The 24,690-nt window shown below is 36.3% G+C and overlaps 1 protein-coding gene across 1 annotated transcript in view; it reads left to right on the forward strand.

Annotated features, from left to right (window-relative positions):
* The window catches only part of TMEM123 (transmembrane protein 123), a 77,876-nt gene extending 63,905 nt beyond the window's left edge, over positions 1 to 13,971 (forward strand). The window contains exons 3-5 of the mRNA XM_036859863.1: positions 7,192 to 7,542; positions 8,700 to 8,853; positions 11,393 to 13,971. Coding sequence (XP_036715758.1) covers positions 7,192 to 7,542; positions 8,700 to 8,853; positions 11,393 to 11,417 — 530 coding nt within the window. The 3' untranslated portion in view covers positions 11,418 to 13,971. The remainder of the gene's footprint in view (positions 1 to 7,191; positions 7,543 to 8,699; positions 8,854 to 11,392) is intronic.
* The last annotated feature ends 10,719 nt before the right edge of the window (positions 13,972 to 24,690 follow it).

The following is a 24,690-nucleotide window of genomic DNA, read 5'->3' on the forward strand; positions in this document are numbered from 1 at the left end:
AAAATGCCTCTTTTAGCTCCTGCCAGAGTTTATATTAAAAGATTTAGGTAGAGTGATGATAGTGTAACAAAATGTGGAAACAGAATTTATTACAGATATACTATAACTTATTTAAAACACCCCAGTTGTTATTTTTCTGTGTTCATATATATAGAGAGAGAGAGAGAGAGTTTATTTTCCTTTTTTGGAATTTTAATTTTTGAATTTAGAAGTTTAGGAAAGTGTATTTGATTTTCAGAAAATGGACAGCTCTTTATGATGATACATTTTTTTAAAGCCCAATTTTCTCTTAGGTTGTTTTAAATCTAGATTTTTCTTGATTTTTTTAAAAGATAACTTTTTAAGATTTTTTTTCTAATCTATATTTTTCAATTCTGTGGATTTTTGGTCCTCAGGTAATTTGAATTCAAGGAGAATTTTCATAATGAATCTACTGACTTTGTACAATGAGGAAAGGCCCCTTTGCTTTCTAAATAATGAGTACTTCTGGGATTACACTGATACTTAGATTCTCTATAGCAGGGGTCCCCAACCCCCAGGCCACAGACCAGTACCAGTCCGTGGCCTGTTAGGAACTGGGCCGCACAGCAGGAGGTGAGCAGCGCGCGAGTGACCAAAGCTTCATCTGTATTTACAACCGCTCCCCATTGCTAGCATTACCACCTGAGCTCCGCCTCCTGTCAGGTCAGCAGCGGCATTAGATTCTCATAGGAGCTTGAACCCTGCTGTGAACTGCGCATGCAAGAGATCTAGGTTGTGCGCTCCTTATGAGAATCTAATGCCTGATGATCTGAGATGGAGCTGAGGCGGTGTTGCTAGCACTGGAGAGTGGCTGCAGATACAGATTATCATTAGCAGAGAGGTTTGACTGCACAGAGATCATAATAAATCATTTGCTTGCAGACTCATATCAAAACCCTATCAGCAGACTTCCCTGGTGGCGCAGTGGTTAAGAATCTGCCTGCCAATGCAGGGGACATGAGTTTGATCCCTGGTCCGGGAAGTTCCCACATGCCGTGGAGCAACTAAGCCCATGCACCACAACTACTGAAGCCCGCGCACGTAGAGCCCGTGCTCCGCAACAAAGAGAAGCTACCACAATGAGAAGCCCACGTACCACAACGAAAAGTAGCCCCCGCTTGCCGCAGCTAGAGAAAGCCCACGCACAGCAATGAAGACCCAATGCAGCCAATAAATAAATAAATAAATAAATAAATAAAATTTTTAAAAGCCCTATCAGTGAGTGGCAAGTGAAAACAAGCTCAGGGCTCCCACAGATTCTGCGTTATGGTGAGTTGTATAATTATTTCATTATATATTATAACGTAATAATAGAAATAAAGTGCACAATAAATAAAATGTGCTTGAATCATCCCGAAACCATCCCCACCCCCATCCGTGGAAAAGTTGTCTTCCATGAAACCGGTCCCTGGTGTCAAAAAGGTTGGGGATCACTGCTCTATGGGAAAGAGGTTCTCAAGGTTCTCAGTGTTTAAAAATATTCCAAGAGACACACACAAGACTAGTACTAGCTGCAGACTGTACTTAGAATCATAGAACCCTCAAAATGAGTCTGTGGCACCAGAAATTTATGATCCATGATCTTAAATAGCTCTGTATTTTTGACAACTATAATAGGAAATGAAAAGCTACTACTATCCCATTTTTAAATAACTGAGATTTTTTTTTAAATGAATGTGAATTTTCAACTCTGGTTTAAGTGTGTATCTGATACCCCAAAGAAAACAAATCGTCACCCTTAACTTTGAAATATTTAGGTTAAAGGACAAAAATGGCACTTAGTTTGGGGCTCAAGGTTACAGGAGTAAAGAAAGTTATGTCAACACAACATAGTTATACAAAGATACTTGGAATAAATCCAGACTTTGAAGAGGATGAGTACTTTTACTTGGTACTAGGAAAAAACAGGCTGCTTCATAGTGTCCTTGGTCTTGCTGTAATAAGAAGGTGGCCGGCTGGTGTTAATAGAAAAAGGCCTGGAACATCACTTTTTTCTTCTTGGATATTTATATCAATGAACTGAAAATACCTTTAAGAGCATCCTCTTCGATGTGCTGTTATTCAGATGGCAGTGGTGATAATCATGGAAGTAGATCTGACTGACTACTCCTCAGCCTCCTATAAGGGAACTGTGTAGTGCAGCTCCGTAGGAGAGGTATATTCTGTAAAACAAATGCTGAGATACAGAGTAACCATTCATTGAGCAGGTCCTCCATAGGAGGCACTGTGCTAAGTGCTCAATACAAATTATGTCAGTTATTTCTCCCAAACCCTTGTGATATCCCTTTTTATAGATGAGGAAGGAGACTGAATCTCAGAGAGGTTAAGTAACTTGTCTAAGGTAACCCAGCAAGTAAATGGCTGAGCTGATCCAGAGCTTGAGCTCGTTCCCACCATGCCTGAAAAATATCACCAGCACTTGGTAAAGAGAAGAGCTCAGTACATGGAAGTGCGAATTCTGTCATAGAAAAATTGTGCTCCAGGGATAGTTCTCTTATTACAGAACAGGAACGGAGTGCTGATTGGACTGTCTTGAGTATTTTTGCAGCAGTGACAAAACATCAATTCATCCCCATTTGTACTTTCTCTGTCTTGTCCCTTTTGTGCCTGAACATGGCAGTTGCTGGGACGGAGGGTGCACGGGTACTCTTACTACAGCCCTTCACTTTGTCTTCCTGTGATTATGTTAGTTGAAACCAAGAGTTAGGGTCAAGAAATTTTTATAGCTCTGAAATCTGTAGGTGATCTTAGGTTTCATTTAAGAAGTTTTGAGAGTGGTTTGACAATTACCGAATGATTTAATGCATCTCACAGTGATTAGTTTCAAGGATCTGTGAAAGGAACAAGCTCAGCACAGCCACTGGCGAGTGCCGTGGCACAGCTGCCTGAAGACACGTTTTGTTAGCAGTGAAAGACCTGTGGTCCTGAGTGCATTAGTTTGCTAGGGCTGCCACACAAAGGACCACTAACTAGGTAGTGTAAACAGCAGAGATGTATCGTCAGATTGTCGACAGGGTTACTGCCCCCTGAGAGAGGATCTGTCCCGTGCCTCTTGCCTCGTTTCTGCTGTTTTGCTGGCAATCTTTGGCTTTCCTTGGCCTGTTGGAAGCCTCACCGTGATCTCTGCCTTCATCTTCACATGGTGCTCCTCCCATATGTCTGTCTGCCTCCAAATTTCCCATTTTATAAGGACACCAGGTATTTAAGGCTCATCTTCATAACCTCATTTTAACTTCATTATAATCCTCTGTAAAGATCCTGTCTCCAAATAAGGTCACAGCCTAAACTACTGGGGGTTAGGGCTTCAACATATGAATTTTAGGGGGACACATAACACTAAATAAGTGTTAACAACTGTGTGCCACATACACCCCTTCCCGCAGCTCCACTTGCATTAGCTGAGGTGTTATCGATAGTACGTAGGTCCAGTTTATTGAGTGAGTTGTAGTTAGTAAGGTGTCTCTCCTTTTCAGAATAATACCAAAATAAATAAAACTCTACAATGATTGGAATTTCTCCCTCTGCCAGCCTGGGACTGCTTTGGGTTTGGAACCGACAGTGGGGAATTTGACACTGTCGGCTTCCTTCCTTGCACTGCCTTTCTCCCCCTCGCTTCTCCTGGTTTTTACCCTTCCAGGATCAGGCCTGAAGGGGCTTAAGGGGAAAAGCCAGCTGGGATGTTTGCATCTGGCGAAGGCGCCCCCTGGGTGGCGGATGTGGTTCTCTTTGGTAGATTCCAGGGAGACCCTACAGCTGGGGCTTCCCCCTTCAGCTCCCCTGATGCAGTAGGGCCTCCCCTCCAGCTGACCCTCTCACTACACACCCTTGGCCCCTAGCTTTTGGTGTTCCACTTCTCTGCTGGTTATCTTCATCCCTCTGCGCAGAACCCTCTGGGGAGGCTATCTTTTAAGGCAGCCAGCTCCATGCTGGCTATGTTCCATGGGGCCTGGTTTGGTCCTTGGGAAACACGCACCTTTGCTGTCAGTGGAAATAAGAGTCTACTCCCAGCGCAGCCTTTTTTTTTTTTTTAATTAATTAATTTATTTATTAATTTATTTATTTTTGGCTGTGTTGGGTCTTCGTTTCTGTGCGAGGGCTTTCTCCAGTTGCGGCGAGCGTGGGCCACTCTTCATCGTGGTGCGCTGGCCTCTCACTGTCGCGGCCTCTCTTGTTGCGGAGCACAGGCTCCAGACGTGCAGGCTCAGTAGTTGTGGCTCACGGGACTCGTTGCTCCGCGGCATGTGGGATCTTCCCAGACCAGGGCTCGAACCTGTGTGCCCTGCATTGGCAGGCAGATTCTCAACCACTGCGCCACCAGGGAAGCCCCCAGCGCAGCCTTTTAAACTCTGCTGACAGGTAGAGACAGCTCAGCCATAGCCTGTCGCCTTTAAAGTTACTTTTCAGGCTTGAGTCAAATCTTGGTCTTTGTCGCTTCAAGTCCAGGAGATTCTGGGCCTGCTTCTTCAGGTGATTCTCTCCACTTAGTTTGAGGTGAGGGGTTGCGTTCTCCTCTTTTCCTCTGTGGGCAGAGGTGGCGGGGGACACAGAGCACACTTGACACTCTCCAGCAACATACCCTCTTTGGGCCTTTATAACTTGTTTTGTTTTGATTTGATGTTTTTGTACTGTTTTTGATTGAGATATAATTGACATATAACATTATATTAGTTTTAGGTGTACAACATAATGATTTATATATTGCAAAATGATCACCACAATAAGTAACATCTATCATAATATATAATAATGTATATAACATAGAACATCTATTTTGTCATATTTAGTTACAAAATTTTATTTCTTATGATGAGAACTTTCAAGCTCTATTCTCTGAAAAACTTTCAAATATACAATACAGTGTTATTAACTGTAGTCACCATGTGCTGTACATTACCTCCCCATGACTTATTTATTTTATAACTAGAAGTTTGTACCTTTTGACCACCTTCACTCATGTCACCTACCCTCCACGCCTTTAGAACTTCTGCTTCTCAGAGGCAGGGGGAGACTGACTGGCTAAAACAGCAAAGTCAGATAGGTCTAAACCCTTTCCAAACCCTGCATGGAGGCTCTGTTCTTCTGACATCTCTGCAGGCATTCACTGAGCCACGCCCTGGAGGGCACTGGTCAGTAGCTGAACAGTTAAGGGAGAAGGAAGACACCCAGACGTCCATGGTGGGATGGTCTCATTTGCAGAGGAGCACAAATGACCGTTTACTTATATATATACTTATATACAGACAAGGGGTTTGAGTCACGGAATGTGAGTTCTGACCTTGAAGAGAGCATCCTTGCATTGCAGTTATCACAATTAAACATCATGAAACACACCTTAACATAAAACTTATTGGCCTGTTTTGTCAATTTATAGAAAACTTTAGCTGCTTAGGGGTTTCTGTAACACATTTGGATTTTCTTAGTGAAGAACCAACCTGTCACAGCTCCCTGTTTTTGCCCATGTGACTTCATACAGTATCTCTGAAGAATATCTTATTTATGGCAGGGAGAAGAGAGTAGGCTGTGTGTGTGTGTGGAATCCAAAAGCAGCATTGTGTTCATTGTTTTACTCTGCAAAGATCATTCTGTTCTAAAGATATGATATAAATGATGGTTCTTTGCTGTATTTAATTTCATTATAATAGAATTCATTCTCTACATTAAAATAATAGGTGATTATTTCAATGCTAAAGTATATTATATGTCTATAGAGCATTCAGAATTGAATAATAAAAGATTAGTTCAAGTTCATAGCATTCTACTTGAATAATTATGATTTATTCACCTATATAATACAAAAGTACTGATTCCTTTGGTCTTTTTAAAAAATTAGGTAATACTCAGTGGAAGAGATCACACAATAAAGACCCAAAGTTCACAAAATGTGATAGGAATTTAAAGAGTAAAAGCAGACGGACAGATAAGCACTATTAAAACCAGCCTGTAAAATTGAAAATAAATATTTGAATTCTTTGAATAAAAAGTCCAGAATAATTGTGAAAGGGTGATAATACATGAAGTAATCACTTTTGGTGTGTGACAGCAGCAGTGGGACAGAGAACCTGAAGGCCTTGTGCTGCTGTCACTGGGGGAAAGGAGAAGACAAGCCCGGTGGGTAATTCTTTCCACTTTAGTTCTTGGCCATAAAGAGTAAAATGGGAGTATATAGGCAACATAACAAACCACTAAACCTGCATGTAAACTTTGAGACTAGGAAACAAACACAGAAATAAATTACATCCTATTAATAGGGCAAAGAGAGATTTTTCATTCCTTAGATAGTATATACTAAATTATAATAACTAAAGTATCTTTAGTTGTAAACATCAGTTGGGTTGTGGTGTTACAATGAAGATAGAGTATGAAAGAATATTGTTAAGACAGAAAGGTTTGCTTTTGGTCATAGGGCATTTTGTACATATATAGATATTTAGTATTTATCTTGGGTCATAGCACTTATTTATTTATTTATTTCCAATTATTTGTTTTAAATTAATACCAGTGATTCTCCTTTACAAAATTGGCTTTTGCATTTTTAAAACTTTCAGAAATAATTTTAGAAATACCTTCCCAATGACAGAAAATTATCACCAGTATGAGATTTCCAACTAGCCACGTTCTGTGATGCTGTTTCACTTCCTAATGCACCACGGGAAGCTGGTTTTACTCTTATGAAGAGTATCTCACTCATGCTCACATCCTACTCGGGGGTTAGAAGCATGCAGCTACTGTTTGTCCTCAAAGCTTTTTGGAAGAATGTGGCAGAGAAACCTTAAACTTTAAAAACCCTTTTTATATCCATTGGTTTAATAATCCATTCAGCTAATATTTGTGACATGAAGCATGGAATATTCAGACACAGAGATGGTTAAGACACTGTCCCTGTATCAAAAGAGCTCAGTCTTCTGGGTTGAGTTTCTTTTTTTCCCATACGTTCACAAAAATTTCTTACTTTACGTAAATCCAGGCTTGGTTCCTGTTGAATATTTTACTATTTTGAGACATTTTATGGCTTCTTGCTCTGTAGTGCAAAGCATTAATAAACTAAGTATCTTTCATGATGCTGTGTTTGTTAGACCTTTTTCTTTGTGTATGACCACGAAAGTCAGTGAAGTGGCAGCTTAATTATCTAAGTCATAGCTCTGGCTTTAATGTTTCTTCATATTCTTGCAGCCTCACAGGTGCTTTTCAACCAGACAAGTGAATCTTCCAACTTCAGTGTGAAATCATCAAAAACTCCAGTTTCCCCAGTCTCAAAGATGACAGCTACCACCTCGAAACCCATAGCAGAACCATCAACAACTGCAGTTGCCTCAGTCTCAAATAGTGGGACAGCCGCCACCTCAAAATCCATAGCAACGTCTAAAATGATAACACCAGAGGTCTCAACAAATATGACTTCCACCACCTTAAGGTCTACACCCAAAATAACAAGTGTTTCACAAAATACATCCCAGATATCAACATCCACAATGACCACAACCCACAATAGTTCAGTGACGTCTGTTTCTTCATCAGTAACAAGTATGTATAAAAATGGACCTATTTTTCCTATGCTGAAAAAATAGTTGTTAAAATGCCACATTTATATCATTCCATTCTGCAAAAATGTAGAAATTTAGACAATTATTTCTCATTTCCTAAATAAATTAGTTGTAGAGATCAGGAAAAGAGTCAGTTGACTTAGTAACTATCTTGTCCCTTTAAAAAAATTAGCTTCCAACTTAACCATGCCAAATAATGACTGTATGAGATCCATCTGTAAATAAATAATTTATCCTAACATGGGATTTTATTTTGCATGGTTTGAAAACTTGTCATACCTTTAACTCTTTGAACCTCATTCTAGAAAGGAATTAGGCAGGCTCAGTCTCCATGATTTCTAAACCTAAATCATGTAGAACTTTGGTTTTAATTTACTTGTGCCATAAAGATATTTTTTAATGGTATTAGATATAGTCACATATGTAGTATTAGTCTCAGCACTCTTTATTTTTTTGCATTTGTTTAAAATATAGTGCCTGTGAAACCATGAATTCAAAAACCTTAAGATTCTATTTTAAGTTATCCAAAGTTGAAGTTCTGTTTAAAAGCTAGTGATTACATTTGTCAGAACAAATAGCAGACTTCATGGTTTCTTTTGTGTGTTTTTATATACTTCTATTCCAAATAGTTTATTTTCTTTATTACTATAATGTATGTATTGAAATCAACTTTAATGTCTCAGGGGCTCTTGACTCCATAAAATTAAAGTAGTTAAAATTCCCAATTTATTCAAAAGGAGAAATTTCAATTAGAAACATTTACTCAAATTGGATCCAGTTTCAAGATTTCAGCTGTTACCCAGACCTGTTTTGTTTAAGGCATGAACTCTTAAGAAAATTCATAAAAGAATTAACCAAATCTTGCTGCCTCTGAGGTTTTGGTAGACTATCCAAGCCCAGTCTCACCTTAAGATCTTGGGGTTATAGGCACTGGGGGTTTAAGGGATGTGTTGGATCAAGTGAAGAAAACTAGAATCAGGCGGACACTAGACACAAAATCAGCTGGAGAGCACCTTGATGTGCTTAAGATTCCCCCTTGTCCCCAGATCAGCATTCTTACATAGAAATTCAGAATGTTTTAGCTTATTACAATATGTTTAAAAAGCACTAAAGCCTTATTTTTTTGTTTTCTTCTAGTCACAGCAACTATTATTTCTAAGGAAAATAAAGGATCAAAATTTGATACTGGCAGCTTTGTTGGTGGTATTGTATTAACACTGGGAGTTTTATCTTTTCTTTATATTGGATGCAAAATGTATTATTCGAGACGAGGCATTCGGTATAGAACCATGTAAGTTTTGATTGGCCAGGACTTTTTTATTATTATTAATTCTGTATTTCTGTATTTAAATATCATGACAAAATATCAGAGTAGAGCCAATGTTCATCTCAGGGATTAATAATTTATAGATTTATGAGTTATATTTCCATTAATCCTCTATGCCCAAAGCAAATTGTTTATGTACGAGCTTGTGATTATAATTATTTGCAAATGCAAATGGATATACCTATAAACATGATTGTATTTTATTAGTGTCATACTTTTTTTTTTTTTTTTACCAGAGACCCAAGTTTAGTCAGTCCTTTTCATTTGCTTATACCTCTAATTGCAAGAAATACCATTATCAGTTCTCCTGAGGCTGTTGACCTAGTGTTACTGACAAACACAAGACACACTAAAATAACATCCTCGATAAAAACGTGATTTTTGCTTTCTGTGACAAAGAAAATAAAGAAATTATTCTGACAGCCTCATTTTCCCTGATACTGAGTTGTTAGTATAATATACATTATCAGTTAATCTGTAGTAAAACTGTCTTTTCAGGTGAGCTTTATCAACAAGTCCCCAACAACAAACTATGTCATTCTATAGGTCTGATGGTTTTTGGAGGTATCATCTCCCAATTTTTGTTATTCCAACAAAGTCCTTTTGGTTTTTTCTTTTGAGCCTTATATGTACAAGAGTGAATCCATTCTTTTGATTGTTAATGTATATATAAAATAAATACCATAGAATAGACGACCATTTTCCAAAATTTGTTTAAGTTGTCGTATGCATATGTGTCCCACACAGAGTTTCCATGTCAGAAACACTTGGGAAATACTAATTGAGCAAAATAAAATAGAATAGGTTACTTTACTATAAGAATACTGTAAGCCTTTGATATGTTGATGTACATTATGAATTTTTAGGAGGAGAATATAGTATGAAAATATGTCTCAAATTTTTCATTGAACTAAGAAAACCAGACATTAAAAAAGTATATTTGAATTGGAAGTTACCTTCCACATACAGTATCCATCATATCGAACTTACTTTAAAAGCACATCCAGGTGGTGTTTTGTCAGATTACAAGCACATTCAGAAACATTCATTCTTTTCTCTTTTAGATCAACCCGTAAAAGAAAAAAATACATGAAGGAAACTGACTAAACAGAGTTGACTCTAAAAATGCTTTAAAATTTGAAATATTTTTTAAAACCACTGTGTTTCTAGAAATACTTTCATCTGTTTTCTTGGTAAATTTCACCAGTTAAACAGAAGGCACATTTTGATTATAGTAAATTTAATGTAACTCCTTTTTTATAATATCAATATTTATTGATATACTTGAGGCTATAAAATATTGAAGGAATTAAATTTAAATGTGCTGTTTTCATTTTAAAGTGCCTTAACTACGAAGTATATAATTTTAGCTTTATGGACTTTTTCCTCACGTGTACATGACCACATAATGCTGCATGCCCTGTGGAGGACATCAGAGTCCAGAATCCCCATAAGTGTAAGGACAGATCTGTGTGGCATGTAAGGAAGGCAGTGTGACTCTAACAGGAGTCTTATTCATATCAGAACCAGTAGATGGTGAAAACACCATATTTAGTTGAGTCTAAGTACACATTTTTGTTTTTGTGTATTTCCACATTTTAACACCTCTGAAATGGATGTATCTTACAGTCTATGGGATGAGAAAGCATTGTGTTGTAGTTTAATAGGCCATGTTTTTCTTAGTGCTACATTTTTTAGAGAGTGCCTTTTAAAGCCAGTAGTTCCTTTGAAGTTATAAATAATGACATTCCATAAGTAAGGACTTAATATTTGTCCCATTAAGGAACCTGAGACCTTCTATATCTAGTAATTATTAGCATTTCTAGTTTTCATTTATTGGATAATAACACTGATTATAGTGTTAGCTCCTGTGTTTCTTAGAGTTGCATGGAGAGACAGTGGAGTGAAGTGGTAAGAGATGGGGTTTGGGGCAGACAGACTTAATTTTGATTCTGGTTCTACTGTTGACTAGCAGGGTGCCTACCCATGTTTATATAAATGATGTAGCACAGTGTACAGTGGTCAAGACGAGAGGTCACATGCTTGCTTAGCTTCTGATCTTCTGTGAAATGGAATTGATTGATTAAATAAATAACATTTTATATATATATTTTAAGTGCCCTCTCTCTGCTTAGGGCTACCGTGATGATTAAATGAGATATGGATGTAAAGTCTGTAGCATAACACCTGGCACATAGAAGATGCTCAAGAAATGATCGTTGTTTTGGTTGTTTTCTTTTTTAAAGAGGGTTATAATAGCTAATTGATGAAAAGTCACACAACCACTGCAGAGATTTGAGCGTAAGTCCATTTCGCAACCTGAATACACTGCTTGAATCCTTAACCAATACAGTATACCAGGTATTTTTTCTTAAGAAACTTTACACAAAGCAATGACAGTTTTGATTCTGAAGCTTGAAATTTATTACTTAAAAATATGAACTATAAGTAGTTTGATACAAATACAAAACATAAAGTAATTTTAACTTTTGATATATTACAGCGATGAACATGATGCCATCATTTAAGGGACTCCAAGGATCAATGGAAAGAAGATTGATACAACCCTATCAATTAATTTTGATTTATTATTACTTTAGAACAGTATTTTCTTGAAAATAGCATAAACAGGCCATGAATATAATATACAATGTATTATATAAATATGTAAAGATTCCTCATGATTGCTAAAGGTAAAAAGGGTTTGATTTGGGTTTTTTAATGAACATACGTAGCATACAGTTAATGCAATGGTTATAATATTCACTTTTAGAAAATATATAGTAACACAAGTCTTGTCCCATTTTTTTGTGGCATTGGTCGCATAGGGCCAGTAATTGGAAAGTATCATCAGTGAAGGGTATGATGCCATGTGGTCATACAAATAAGGAGCTTGTCTCGGCACTCAGGATTTTGATGTCTTTGTTGGTCACACAAAGAACCTCAGTGCTATTAAGAGCTGGATATATCCTAATTACCACTGCCACATAGCAGAAATTATATGAATAAGCCAAGTCTTAAGCATAATTTTAGTTAAAGTGTCTCTTCAGACACTTATTTGATTTAGAAACAAAACGCGTGCCCTCCCCCACCAAAAAAAAAAAAAGTCAAATAAAACTAGAAACAATACGTGGGCTTATCACTGTTAGAGAGCCATTGGAGAGCCTGTATTTTTAATAACTTCTTTTGCGCTTTCAACGGCAGTTGATGTAATTGCCTTTTTTTCCCTCTGTAATTTCAGTAAATTGCAATGTTTAACATAATAATGTTTTAAAGACTTAGTTATTAGTGTTAAATGATGTTAGATTATTTGCTACTGTGAGAATACTGTCACCACTGGAAATTGCTTTACTTCATGTTCAGCTGTTAATCTTATATTTAGTGAATATTTTTAACAGATGTAGAACTGCTTTCAATGTCTAGAAATGGTTAACGTAATGTAAACACACCTAGCCTTAAAAAAAAAAGACTCATATGATTTCCAAAGCAACATTTAGAACTCTCTTTAGTCCAAACGATAGATGAATGCTGTTTATCAGGCCAGGGATTGTGGGGCTCCCCTCAGGCTACTAAACCTATAGGATGAGATTGCCACATTTTCTTGCACTGTCAATGTTACTCAAAGATTTGGGGAAACAGCATTTTTATACTAAGACACCAATGTACTTTGGAATAAATTCGTGCGGAGTTTTTAAGACAGAAAAGTTCCTGCTTCCTTATTTGGGTCCTCTTCCTCCCGTGCTGATGAGGGGAGGCACGTCAGATGTACCATGTTAATGGAGAGGAAGCAGGCAATACTGAGGGACACCATTATCAGCCAGCATATTTTGGAGTGTTTTCAGCTTTACAGTTTATATTCCAGCACTCAAAACTCAGGGTCAAGTTTTGACAAAAGAGGTATTTAGTCATACTGTGTACTAAAATATTGCTTCTTCTATCTTAGATGGTCACAGTAAATCACACCAATGTCTGACAGTCCAAAAATGAGCTAAGAAGTCCTAAAAAATATGTCCCTACATTTAATAGGAATTAAATGTAACTTTTGTGATCAGCTTTTGGTTTGCAGAGAATCAAGAATTCTGATATAAAAGGATCATTTCTACTCACTGTGCATTATGGCCAATTGATGTGATGAAAATGAATAATAAAAATTATCCAGAATATGGATATGACAGGATGGATGGATGTGACACGTGGAATGTGGAAGAAATATTAGGAAACACATGTGTTTGCATTAGTTTGAAAAAAGATGTGGGCTGATAAGTTGTATGTTACTAACTTAGCCATAACTGGTCTTTTAAACACTGCTTCATTTCTTTGCAAAATATACTAAAGATACGTTTTATAGTAATGGGGGCTTTCTAAACTTAATTTGTCTCCTGCATTCTTGATATTTCAGTACTTTAAGTCAGTCAGAACTTTGTAGACAGGACTGAACTTTTCTTGAATACTTGTTTCTTAGCACTTTGAAAAATATAAAACCACTTTTTAAGTACTAAATGTCATTATTTGCCTTTAAAGTTTCCTGTGCTTTAGGTTCGAAATATTTTAGTTATGTCTTTTTTCTGTATATAAGTTGTATAATTTGTTACTTTCAAATATCAGTACTTCAATGCAATCAGGTGTTGGGGGTTTTTGGTTTTTTGTTTTGATTTTGTTTTTTGGTTATCTGCAGAAATTGAGGGAAACAGCTATATAAACCAGTATTTCCCTTTGGAGCACATTTCCTAAGCGTAAATTTATCTTCCTCATTATGTTTACTTCAGCAAATGTTCAGTTTTATTTGCATTCTTTGAGAATGTATTTACTTGAAGATAAAAGCAATTCAGATGTATGTATAAATATTAGGTAGAATTCAACCTGTGATTTTAAAATTTCCTTGGATAATCCATAGAATGAATAATTCAAATACAGATAATGAGAGCTGGCAGTATATTACAGTGATAATTTTGTATTTTTCAGGAAAAAAAATGTAAAGCAAATTTCTGTTACTTTTTTTTCTTTTTATTACAATGACCAACTTTTGGCATTTTGTTGTTACTGAGATCTATTTTTAGAATAAAATTTTGTTCTTTAAGAGTAGTATGTGGTTTTGCTTCATTTTATCAAACTCAAGAGAAATTAACAAATAGAAAATGCCCAGAGTAAAAAGGCAGACTGTGGGGGCTAAACTGACACTGTAAGTGTGGTTGCCTGGTTCAGCAGCAGCGGGAACATCACCTGGAAACTTGTTAAAAGTGCAAATTCTTGAGTCCCATCCCAAACCTACTGAATCACAAACTCTGGGGTGGAGCCCAGCAGTGTTTTAACAATCCTATCAGGTTATCCTGATGAACACCAGAGTGTGAGAGGCACTACTCAAAGGATTTTCATTTAAAGCCATTTATTTGTTCTTCTGGGTAGAACTTTTAACACAGGTATATTCAGGACTTCCCTGGTGGCACAGTGGTTAAGAATCCGCTTGCCAATGCAGGGGACACATGTTCATGCCCTGGTCCGGGAAGATCCCACACGCTGGTGGAACAACTAAGCCTGTGTGTCACAACTACTGAGCCTGCACTCTAGAACCCGCAAGCCACAACTACTGAGCCCGCATGCCACAACTACTGAAGCCTGTGTGCCTAGAGCCCGTGCTCTGCAACAAGAGAAGCCACAGCAATGAGAAGCCCACGCACCACAATGAAGAGTAGCCCTTGTTTGCCACAACTAGAGAAAGCCTGCGCACAGCAACGAAGACCCAATGCAGCCAAAAATAAAATAAAATAAATAAATTTATTTTTTAAAAAACCAGGTATATTCGTGGTAGAAATTTAAAAATTACCATTCCTTATGTAAATCAGCTGCAAATGCATTAACGTATAGTATGGTATTTTCAACACTTCTTTTCCTTTACAACTGGAAATAATTTAACTATATCTAAGGATGACTTATATGTTATTATAAGATAACCAAGGGGAAAAGGTGCAGTCTTCAGAAAATTTATATAATAAAAAGTAACTCCTACAGCAATATTTGTACACAATTCTTCCTCCCTCCCCATCATTACTTTGGCTTTACTCTGGGCAAAGTTACTCCCCCAGCAACTTCAGGCTTGGATGTGTGTCTTGTTTGGGTCAACAATGGTATGAGTGTAGCTATAATAAACATCACATCTGTCCAGAAAAAAATACCTTTTTAAGTTTCAGCTAATTATTGAAGTATGTTATACATACCAAAAAAAATGCAGATTGTCTTCACCAAGATGGCAACAGAAGCACAGCTAATAACTATTCATGCACTGAGAGAATCCTGGAATGCAGGAGTGAGGGTGAAGCACACCCCCTTGCACCACAGAAACCAAGAGAGACCACATTAAAAAGGTAAGAGGAGTGGCTACATGGTGACTGCACTGCCACTTCCCCCAGGCTGGCACAACACCATGCCAAGAGGTCTCCCTTGAGCCTCTGCTTACCCCATTTGGAAAAGAGCCCAGAGTGGACATCTAGCTCCCCCAGCATTGTGGGTCACTTCTTGGGAGCCCCCACTCCAGTCTCACCCCATGGGAATTGCAGGGAAGTCTGTGGGGCTTGACCACCAGGAATCTGTGACAGAGAAGAGGGGAAGGGCTTGCAATAACCAACACTCAGAATGTGGCAGACTGAGTTCCAACCTGCAGCATGCAGGTGTAGTCCCAGCCAGCAGCTTGGCTCACCTGCAGAATCAAGTTGGTGGCACAGTCTAACCAGGGAACTCAGTGGGGTGCAGGTCTGCCTGATTTGGGTCCTCAAACAAAGAGACTTAGCAGCCCTGGAACCTGGTCTACCCCCATCCCAGAAAGCTGAGTCATACCCTGGTCCACTGCTGAAATGGAAAAAATAGAAACATACAAACTGCCTAACTGAATTCAGAAGAAATAGAAATCTGCACAGACCAATTATTAATAAGGAGACTGAATCAGTAATCAAAAATTTTCGAACACAAAAAGACCAGAACCAGATAGCATCACTGGAGAATTATACAAAACATTGAAAGAAGAATTAATGGCAATCCTTCTCAAACGCTTCCAAAAAATCAAAGAGGAAGGAACACTCCCAAACTCATTTTATGAGGCCAGCATTACCCTAATACCAAAGCCAGAAAAGGACACTACCAGAAAAGAAAACCAGAGGCCAATATCCCTGATGAATATAGAGGCAAAAATTCTCAATAGAACATTAGCAAACTGAATTTAGCAGCACACAAAAAGGATCATTCGCCGTGATCAACTGGGATTTTTATCTCGGTGATGCAAGGATGATTTAACATATGCAAATAAGTCAGTGTGATACATCACATTAATAGCATGAATGAAAGAAATATCATCTCAATGACACAAAAAGCATTTGAAAAATTCAACATCCATTCATGATAAAAACAACATTTTAGGTATTAAGGAATGTACCTCAACATAATAAAAGTCATATATGACAAGCCCACAGCTAACATAGTCATTAGTGAAAGGGTTGAAAGTTTATCCTGCAAGATCAAGAACAAGACAAGAGTTCACTCTCACCACTCCTAGTCAACACTCCTATTCAACATAGTCCTGGAAGTCCTAGCCAGAGCAATCAGGCAAGAAAAAGAAAAGGCATCAGAATTGGAAAGGAAGAAGTAAAATCGTCCCTATTTTCAGATGACATGATTTTATATATAAAGAAATCCTAAAGACACCACCAAAAAACTTTAGATCTATTCAACAAATTCAGTAAGGTTGCAGTATACAAAATTAACATTCAAAAACAGTAGCATTTCTATACACTAACAATGAATTATCTGAAAAAGAAATAAAGAAAATGGTCCCATTTACAATAGCATCAAAAACAATAAAATACTTAGGAATAAACTTACTTAACCAAGGAGATGAAAGATCTCTACTCTGAAATTATAAAACACTGATGAAAGAAATTGAAGAAGACACAAATAAATGGAAATGTATCCTGTATTCCTGGATTGGAAGAGTTAATATTGTTAAAATATCAACACTACCGAAAGCCATCTAGAGATTCAATGTAATCCCTACCAAGATTCAAATGGCATTTTTTTACAGAAGTAGAAAAAAAATCCAAAAATTTATATGGAACCACAAAGACCCCAAAGAGCCAAAGCAATCCTGAGAGAGAAGAACAAAGCAGGAGGCATCATACTTCCTGATTTCAAGCTATATTATAAAGCTATAGTAATCAGGGCAGTATGCTACTGGCACATAAAAACAGACACATAGAACAATGGAGCAGAATCCAGGTCCCAAAAATAAACCCCTGCATATATGGTCAAGTAATATTTGACAAGGGAGCCAAAAATTCTCAATGGAGAAAAAGTCTTTTTGATAAGTGGTGCTAGGAAATTTGGATATTCACATGTAAAAGAGTGAAATTAGACCCCTATCTTACACTCCTCACAAAAATTAACTCAAATGGATTAAAGACTTACATGTAACAACCATAAAACTCCTAGAAGAAAACATAGGAACAAGGCTCCTTGACATGGGTCTTGGCAATGGTTTTTTGGATATGGCACAAAGCAAAAGCAACAAAATCAAAAATAAACAAGTGGGACTACATCAAACTAAAAATCTTCTGCATAGCAAAAGAAATGATCAACAAAATGAAAAGACAACCTATGGAAAGAGTAAAAATATTTGCAAACCATATATCTAATAAGGGGTTAATATCCAAAGTGTATAATGAACTCATGCAACAGTAGCAAAAAAAAAAAAAAAAAAATTAAGGGGGAAAGGAACTGAATAGACATTTAGACATTTTTCCAAAGAAGATATACAAATGGCAAACAGGCATATGAAAAGATGCTCAACATCACTCATTATTAGGAAATGCAAATCAAAACCACAATGAAATATTAGCTCACATCTGTTAGAATGGCTATCATCAAAAAAAACAAGATATAACAGATGCTGGTGAGGATGTAGAGAAAAAGGAACACTTGTGCACTGTTGGTGGGATTGTAGACTGGTACAACCACTATGGAAAACAGTATAGAGGTTCCTCAAAAAATTAAAAATAGAACTATCATATGACCGAGGAATTTCACTTCTGGGAATGTAACGAAAGGAAACAAAAACACTATGTTGAAGAGATATCTGCACCCCCATGTTCATTAGCAGCATTACTTACAGTAGCCAAGACATGGAAATAACCTAAGTGACCACTAGTGGGTGAATGGATAAAAAAGTTGTGGTGCATATATATACAATGGAATATTATTCAGCCATAAAAAGGAAATCCTGCCATTTTTAACAGCATAGCTGGACTTTGAGGACATTATGCTAAGTGAAATAAGTGGACAGAGAAAGACAAATAGTGAATATCTCACTTATATGTAGAATCTAAAAAACAAACAAAAATCTAAACTCATAGAGAGCAGATTTGTTTCCCAGAAGTGGGGTGTAGGGGGAGGGGGCAATTGGATAAAGGGGGTCAAAATGTACAAACCTCCAGTTATAAGATAAATATATACTGGGGATATAACGTACAACATGATGACTAACAGTTAACACTGCTGTATGATATGTAAGAAAGTTAAGAGAGTAAATCCTAAGAATTCTCATTATAAGGAAAAAAATTTTTTCTTTTGTATCTATATGAGATGATGGATGTTAAGTTATTGTGGTAATCATTTCACAGTGTATGTAAGTCAAATCATTGTGCTGTAAACCTTAAACTTATACAGTGTCAAATGTCAATTATATGTCAATAAAATTAAAAATGCATAAATCATAAATATACAGCACAATGAATTATCACAAAGTGAACAAACCTCTTTAACCCCCACCCAGGTCAAAGACTAACCAACACATTAGAAGTCCCTCTCATGACCCCTCCCAACCACACTTCTCTCCTTCTCCTCTGAGGTTAACAACTGCTTGACTTTTAAGGTCATAGATTAGTATTGCCTGTTTTAGAATTTCATGTGATGGAATCATGCTACTTTTGCATCTAGGTTTTTTCAGTCAACGTCTGGAGATTCATTCACATTATTGTAAGCAGTCACTAATTTATATTCATTGCTGTTTAGTATTCCACTGTGAGCATATCGATTTGTTCATCTCCTGCACATTTGGGTCTCCAGAATTTGGTTTACACAAATAACATGCATATGAACTAATTGTACATGGCCATTGATGCAAATCTGTAAGCATTTCTTTTGGGTATATACCTAGCACAGGAATTGCTGGGTCAGAGAATTTGTGAGTATAGCTGCAGAGATAATGCTGAACAATAAGAACCTGCTGTATAAAAAATAAAATTAAATTAAAAAATTTTTTAAAAAGAACATAAAAAAAAAAGCTAAACAGTTTTTCAAAGTGATTCAATCAGTTTGCACCCCCATGGTAGCCTGAGAGTTCTAGTTGTCTCATATCCTAATCTGCACTTGATTTATCTGTCCTGAATTTTAGTCATTCTGGCAGATGTGTGGTGGTATCCCACTGTGGGTGTACTTTGCATTTCTCTGATAACTCTTGATACAAGGTTACACACTTTTTCATTTGTTTGTTGGCCATTTGGCTATACTCTTGGGAAGTGCCTGTTTGAATCTCTTGCCCATTTTTCTGATAGGTTTTCTGTCTTTTTGTTGATTTGTAATTTTCCATATATCCTTGATGTAAGTTTTCATCAGTAATATGTGTACAAATATATCTCTCCAAATCCATAGCTTACATTTAATAAATATAGGAAAATTAAATTTTTGTTCTATGCAAGGAACTAAGAGTGTAATTTATATAGCATATGGTATATTTTCATTAAATATGTTTCTGGCAAAAGAAATGTTTGTTATTATCCCTGCAAGTATTCTGTGTAAGAGTGCAGTGACTGACAATTTCCTAAGAAGTAATGCATAATAAAAAGAAACATTTGATAAGTATGAACATTTTATATCTACTCTGCTGTTGTGTGATTGCAGATTCACAGATTCATTAGTGAGTTTGTAGTAAAGGGGAGAACACAATTTAATACATATCTCTGGATATAAATAGCTGATAACTAAGAAGAAAACTAGTTGGAGATCTGTAATTAAGTCCTAGAAAATTTCTACTGTGGATAGTACTCAGCTTCCTGCCCTTTTCCTGCAGCAGCACCACTACACCTACCTTCCCCCTACACACATCCATCCATCCTAACCCTCTTCCATTCCATTTCAGGAAGAGATAGATTTCTGCCCCAAAATATCTAGTTTTACCACCTCCCGACTACTCAAAAGCCTTGCTTAGTTTTATTAATAAAATACTATAATCATTATTTAATAATTTCTTAAGAACCAGTTAAAGTGCCACCTCTTTTATGTATAACTTTTCCCATGCCCCCAAGCCTGCTCTTTTTCTTCTGTTCTGTGTTTTCTGCTATTGCTGCTGCTTCAAAGTGTTGACAGGAGGGCATGTAGCAAAAGGATTCTCAAAACATGTCCTGTCCTGCTGCTTTTGCTGTGGGATCAGGAAGGAAGTTTCTAGGAACTTCAAATGCTCTGCACCAAAGGATATTAAAAAAAAAAAAAAAAAAATCAGCTGAGATGGAACACTTCCTAACTCATTCTGTGAAGCTAGCTAGCATTACCCTGATACCAAAGCCAGACAAACACACCACAAGATAACTACAAACCAATATCCCTTATGAATATAAATGCAAAAATCCTCAACAAAATATTAGCAAACTGAATCCAACAACATATTAAAAAGATTATACACCCTGATCAAATGAGATTTATCCCAGGAATGCAGGGTGTTTCAACACAACAAAATCAATCAATGCAATATACCACATTAATAAACAATCGTGGAGGGGAATCATGTGATCATTTCAATGGAGAAAAAGTATTTGACAATAGCCAACATTTTTCATGATAACGCTCAGAAAACTAGAAATGGAAGTGACTTCATCAACCTGACAAATGGCATTTATTAAAAAACAAAACAAAAACAGCTAACGTACTCAATGGTAAAAGACTAAAAACTTTCCCACTAAGGAAGCCCACTTACATCACTGATGTTCAATATTGTGCTGAAAATTCTAGCCAAAGCAATTAGGTGAGAGAAAAATCTTCAAAACTGGAAAAGAAGTAAAACTATCTCTATTTGTAGATGGCATGATTCTAGACATAAAAATTCCCAATAAAACAGCAAGGAATATAGAGCTAATAAATTCACAAAGTTTCAGGGTACAAGATCAACACACAAAAATCAGTTGTGTCTCTATACACTAGCAATGAACAGTCCAAAAGGACATTAAGAAAACAACATTCAAAAGAATAAAACACCTAGGAGGAAATTTAACCAAGAAAGTGCAAGTGTTGTACACTGAAAACTACAAAACATTGCTGATATTAAAGACTTAAATAATGGAAAAAATCCCCATGTTCATGGATGGGAAGATTTAATATTGTAAAGATGGCACTACTACCCAAGACAATCCACAGATTCAATGCAGTCCCTATTGAAATTCCATCAGCTTTTTCCTCAGATTTTTATGGAATTACAAGGGGCCCCCAAATAGCCGAAATAATCTTGAAAAATAAGAACTATGTTGGAGGATCACACTTCCCAATTTAAAAACTTACTACAAGTCTACAGTAATTAAAACAGTGTGGTACTAGCACAGGATAGACATATAGACCAATGGAATTGAATTGAACATCAGGAATAAACCCATAATCTATGGCCAATTAAGATGTGTGTGTGTGCTGTACACTTGAGAGCAAGTGCCCATTTTTTTAAATTTTATATTTTAAATAAGAAATATATTTACCATGTGATTTTTTTGTGATGAGAACACATTATTCTATTCTCATAACAAATTTACATTATTCAGCACAATATTATTAACTATAATAACTATAGTCATTATGCTGTACATTAGATCTCTATATTTATTCATCCAACATAACTGCAATTTTGTGCTCTTTGACCAATATCTCCCCATTTCCCCCACTTCCTTCTTCCCAGCATCCACAGTTCTACTCTCTACTTCTAAATTTGACTTTTTTAGATTCCACGTACAAGTGAGATCATGCATTTATTTCTTTCTGTGTCTGGCTTATTTCACTTAGTCTAATGTCACCCAGGTTAATTCATGTTGTTGCAAATGGCAGGATCTCTTTCTTTTTCAAGGCTGAAATATATATATTATGTATATAAAAATCTCTCAATTTTTTAATCCATTCTTTGTTGAATGGACACTTAGGTTGTTTCCACATCTTGCCTGTTGTGAATAATGCCGCAATAAACATGAGAGAGCAGATATCTCTTCAAGGTACTGATTTCATTTTCTTTGTTTATATGCCCAGAAGAGGTATTGCAGGGTCATGATAGTTTTATTTGTAGTTTTTTGAGGAAACTCCATAGTGAGTATACAATTTACAATCCCGCCAAGTGTGTACAAGGTTCCCTTTTCTCCACTTTCTCACAAGCACTTATCTCATCTTTTTGATAGTAGCCATCCTAACAGGTGTTTGTTGCTATCTTATTGTGGCTTTGATTTGCATTTCCCTGATGATTAGTCACATTAGAACCTTTTCATTTACCTATTGGCCACTTGTATGTCTTCTTTGGAAAAATGTCTATTCAGTTCCTCTGTCCACTTTTTAAATTGAGTTGTTTTTCTGCTATTGAGTTGTACAAGTTGCTTACATATTTTGGACATTATCAGATATATGGTTTGCAAATATTTTTCCCTTTTAATTTTGTTGATTGTTTCCTTTGCTGTGCAGAAGCATTTTAGTTTGATGCAGTCCCACTTGTTTATTTTTGCTTTTGTTGTCTCAATTTTAGATGTCATATACAAAAAATTATAGCCAAGACTAATGTCAAGGAGCTTTTCCCCTATTTTCTTTCCTTCAGAAGTTTTGTAGTTTCAGGTATTATGTTTAAGTCTTTGATCCATTTTGAGTTATTTTTGTGTATGGTGTATGATATGGGTCCAATTTTATTCTTTTGCATGTGGATATCGTTTTCCCTATACCTTTTATTGAAGAGACTATCCTTTTCCCATTGTGTATTCATCACACCCTTGTCAAAAATTAGCTGACCATATATGCTTGGGTTTATTTCTAGGCCCTCTATTCTGTTCCATTTGTCTATGTGTCTGTTTTAATGCCAGTATCATACTCTTTTGATTACTATAGCTTTGAAATATAATTTGAAATCAGGAAATGTGATGCCCCCAACTCTATTCTTCTTTCTCAAGATGGCTCTAGCAAGTCAGAGGTTTGGGGGTTTTGTGTGTGTGTATGTAGTTCCATACAAATTTTAGAATTTTTTTCTATTTCTGTGAAAAATGCCACTGGAATTTTGATAGGGATGCATTGAATCTATATATTGTTTTTGGTGGTATGGACATTTTAACAATATTAATTCTTCCAATTCATGTATACAAGGTATATTTTCATTTATTTTTTTCTTTAAGTTTTTCCTTCAATGTTCAATTGATTTTTGACAAGGGTTCCAAGGCCATTCAATGGGGAAAGAATAGTCTCTTCAACAAATATCCTGTTGTCCCTGTTCAAAAATGCAAAAGAATGGAATTGGACCCTCACCTCACACTATGTAGAAAAATTAATTCAAAATGGATCAACAATTTAAATATAAAAGCCAAACTATAAAACTCTTAAAACAGGGGTAAATCTTCATGACCCTGAATTTGGCAGTGGATTCTTAAATATAACACCAAAATCATGAGCAACCAAAAAAAACTAGATAAATCAAACTTCATCAAAATTAAAAACCAAACTTTTGCATCAAGGACATTATCAAGAAAGTAAAAAGATAACCTATAGAATGCAAGAAAATATTTGCAATCATATTTCTAAAAAGGTTCTAGTATACAGCATATATAAAGAACTACTACAACTCAACAACAAAAAGACAAGCAACCCAATTGAAAAGTGGACAAAGAGCTGGAATAGACATTTCTCCAAAAATAAGCAAATGGTCAAAAAGCACATGAAAAGATGCTCAACATCATTAGCCATTAGGGAAATGCAAATGAAAATGATAATGAGAAACAATTTCATATCCACTAGGACATCTATAAAAAAGAGAGAGCAAGAAAAAAGAAAATACAAAGTATTGCAGGGAATGTGGAGAAATGGGATCCCTTGTGGATTGCTGGTGGGAATGTAAAATGAATGGTGCAGCTGTTGTTGAAAACAGTCTGGCAGTTCCTAAATAACCCCATTCCAGGTATATAACCAAAAGAACTGAAAATAGGTACCCAAACAAATACTTGTAGAAGACCATTCATAGCAGCACTAATCACAGTAGCCAAAAGGTGGAAACTACACAAGTCCACCAATGGATGAATGGATAAATAAAATGGTATACACATTCAATGGAATATTACTCATCCATAAAAAGGAATGAAGTACTTATACATGCTACAATGTGATGAACCTCAGAAACATTATGCTAAGTGAAAAAAGCCAGACACAAAAAGCCACATATTGTTTGACTCCATTTATATAAAATATCCAAATTAAACAAACCCACAGACAAAAAGCAAATTGTTTGCCAGGGGCAATGGGGAAGAGGGCATGGGGACTGACTGCTTAAAGGGTACAGGATTCTCTTTTGGCTTTAGTCATCCACATAATCTACATCCCTTTCTCCATTTTTTGGCACAAATGATGTTTTTCAGTATTATTTATGGTGTTTGTTTATGAATTGAACTTCAAGTCCAACCAACTAGCCTTCCCAAACTCCTTTTATATAGAAATTCAATTCTGCCACTACATTATTCTGTATAACAGCCACAATCATATAACTCATCTACTGAAAAA

Source organism: Balaenoptera musculus, chromosome 8, assembly GCF_009873245.2.
Source record: "Balaenoptera musculus isolate JJ_BM4_2016_0621 chromosome 8, mBalMus1.pri.v3, whole genome shotgun sequence".
Lineage (NCBI taxonomy): Eukaryota > Metazoa > Chordata > Mammalia > Artiodactyla > Balaenopteridae > Balaenoptera > Balaenoptera musculus.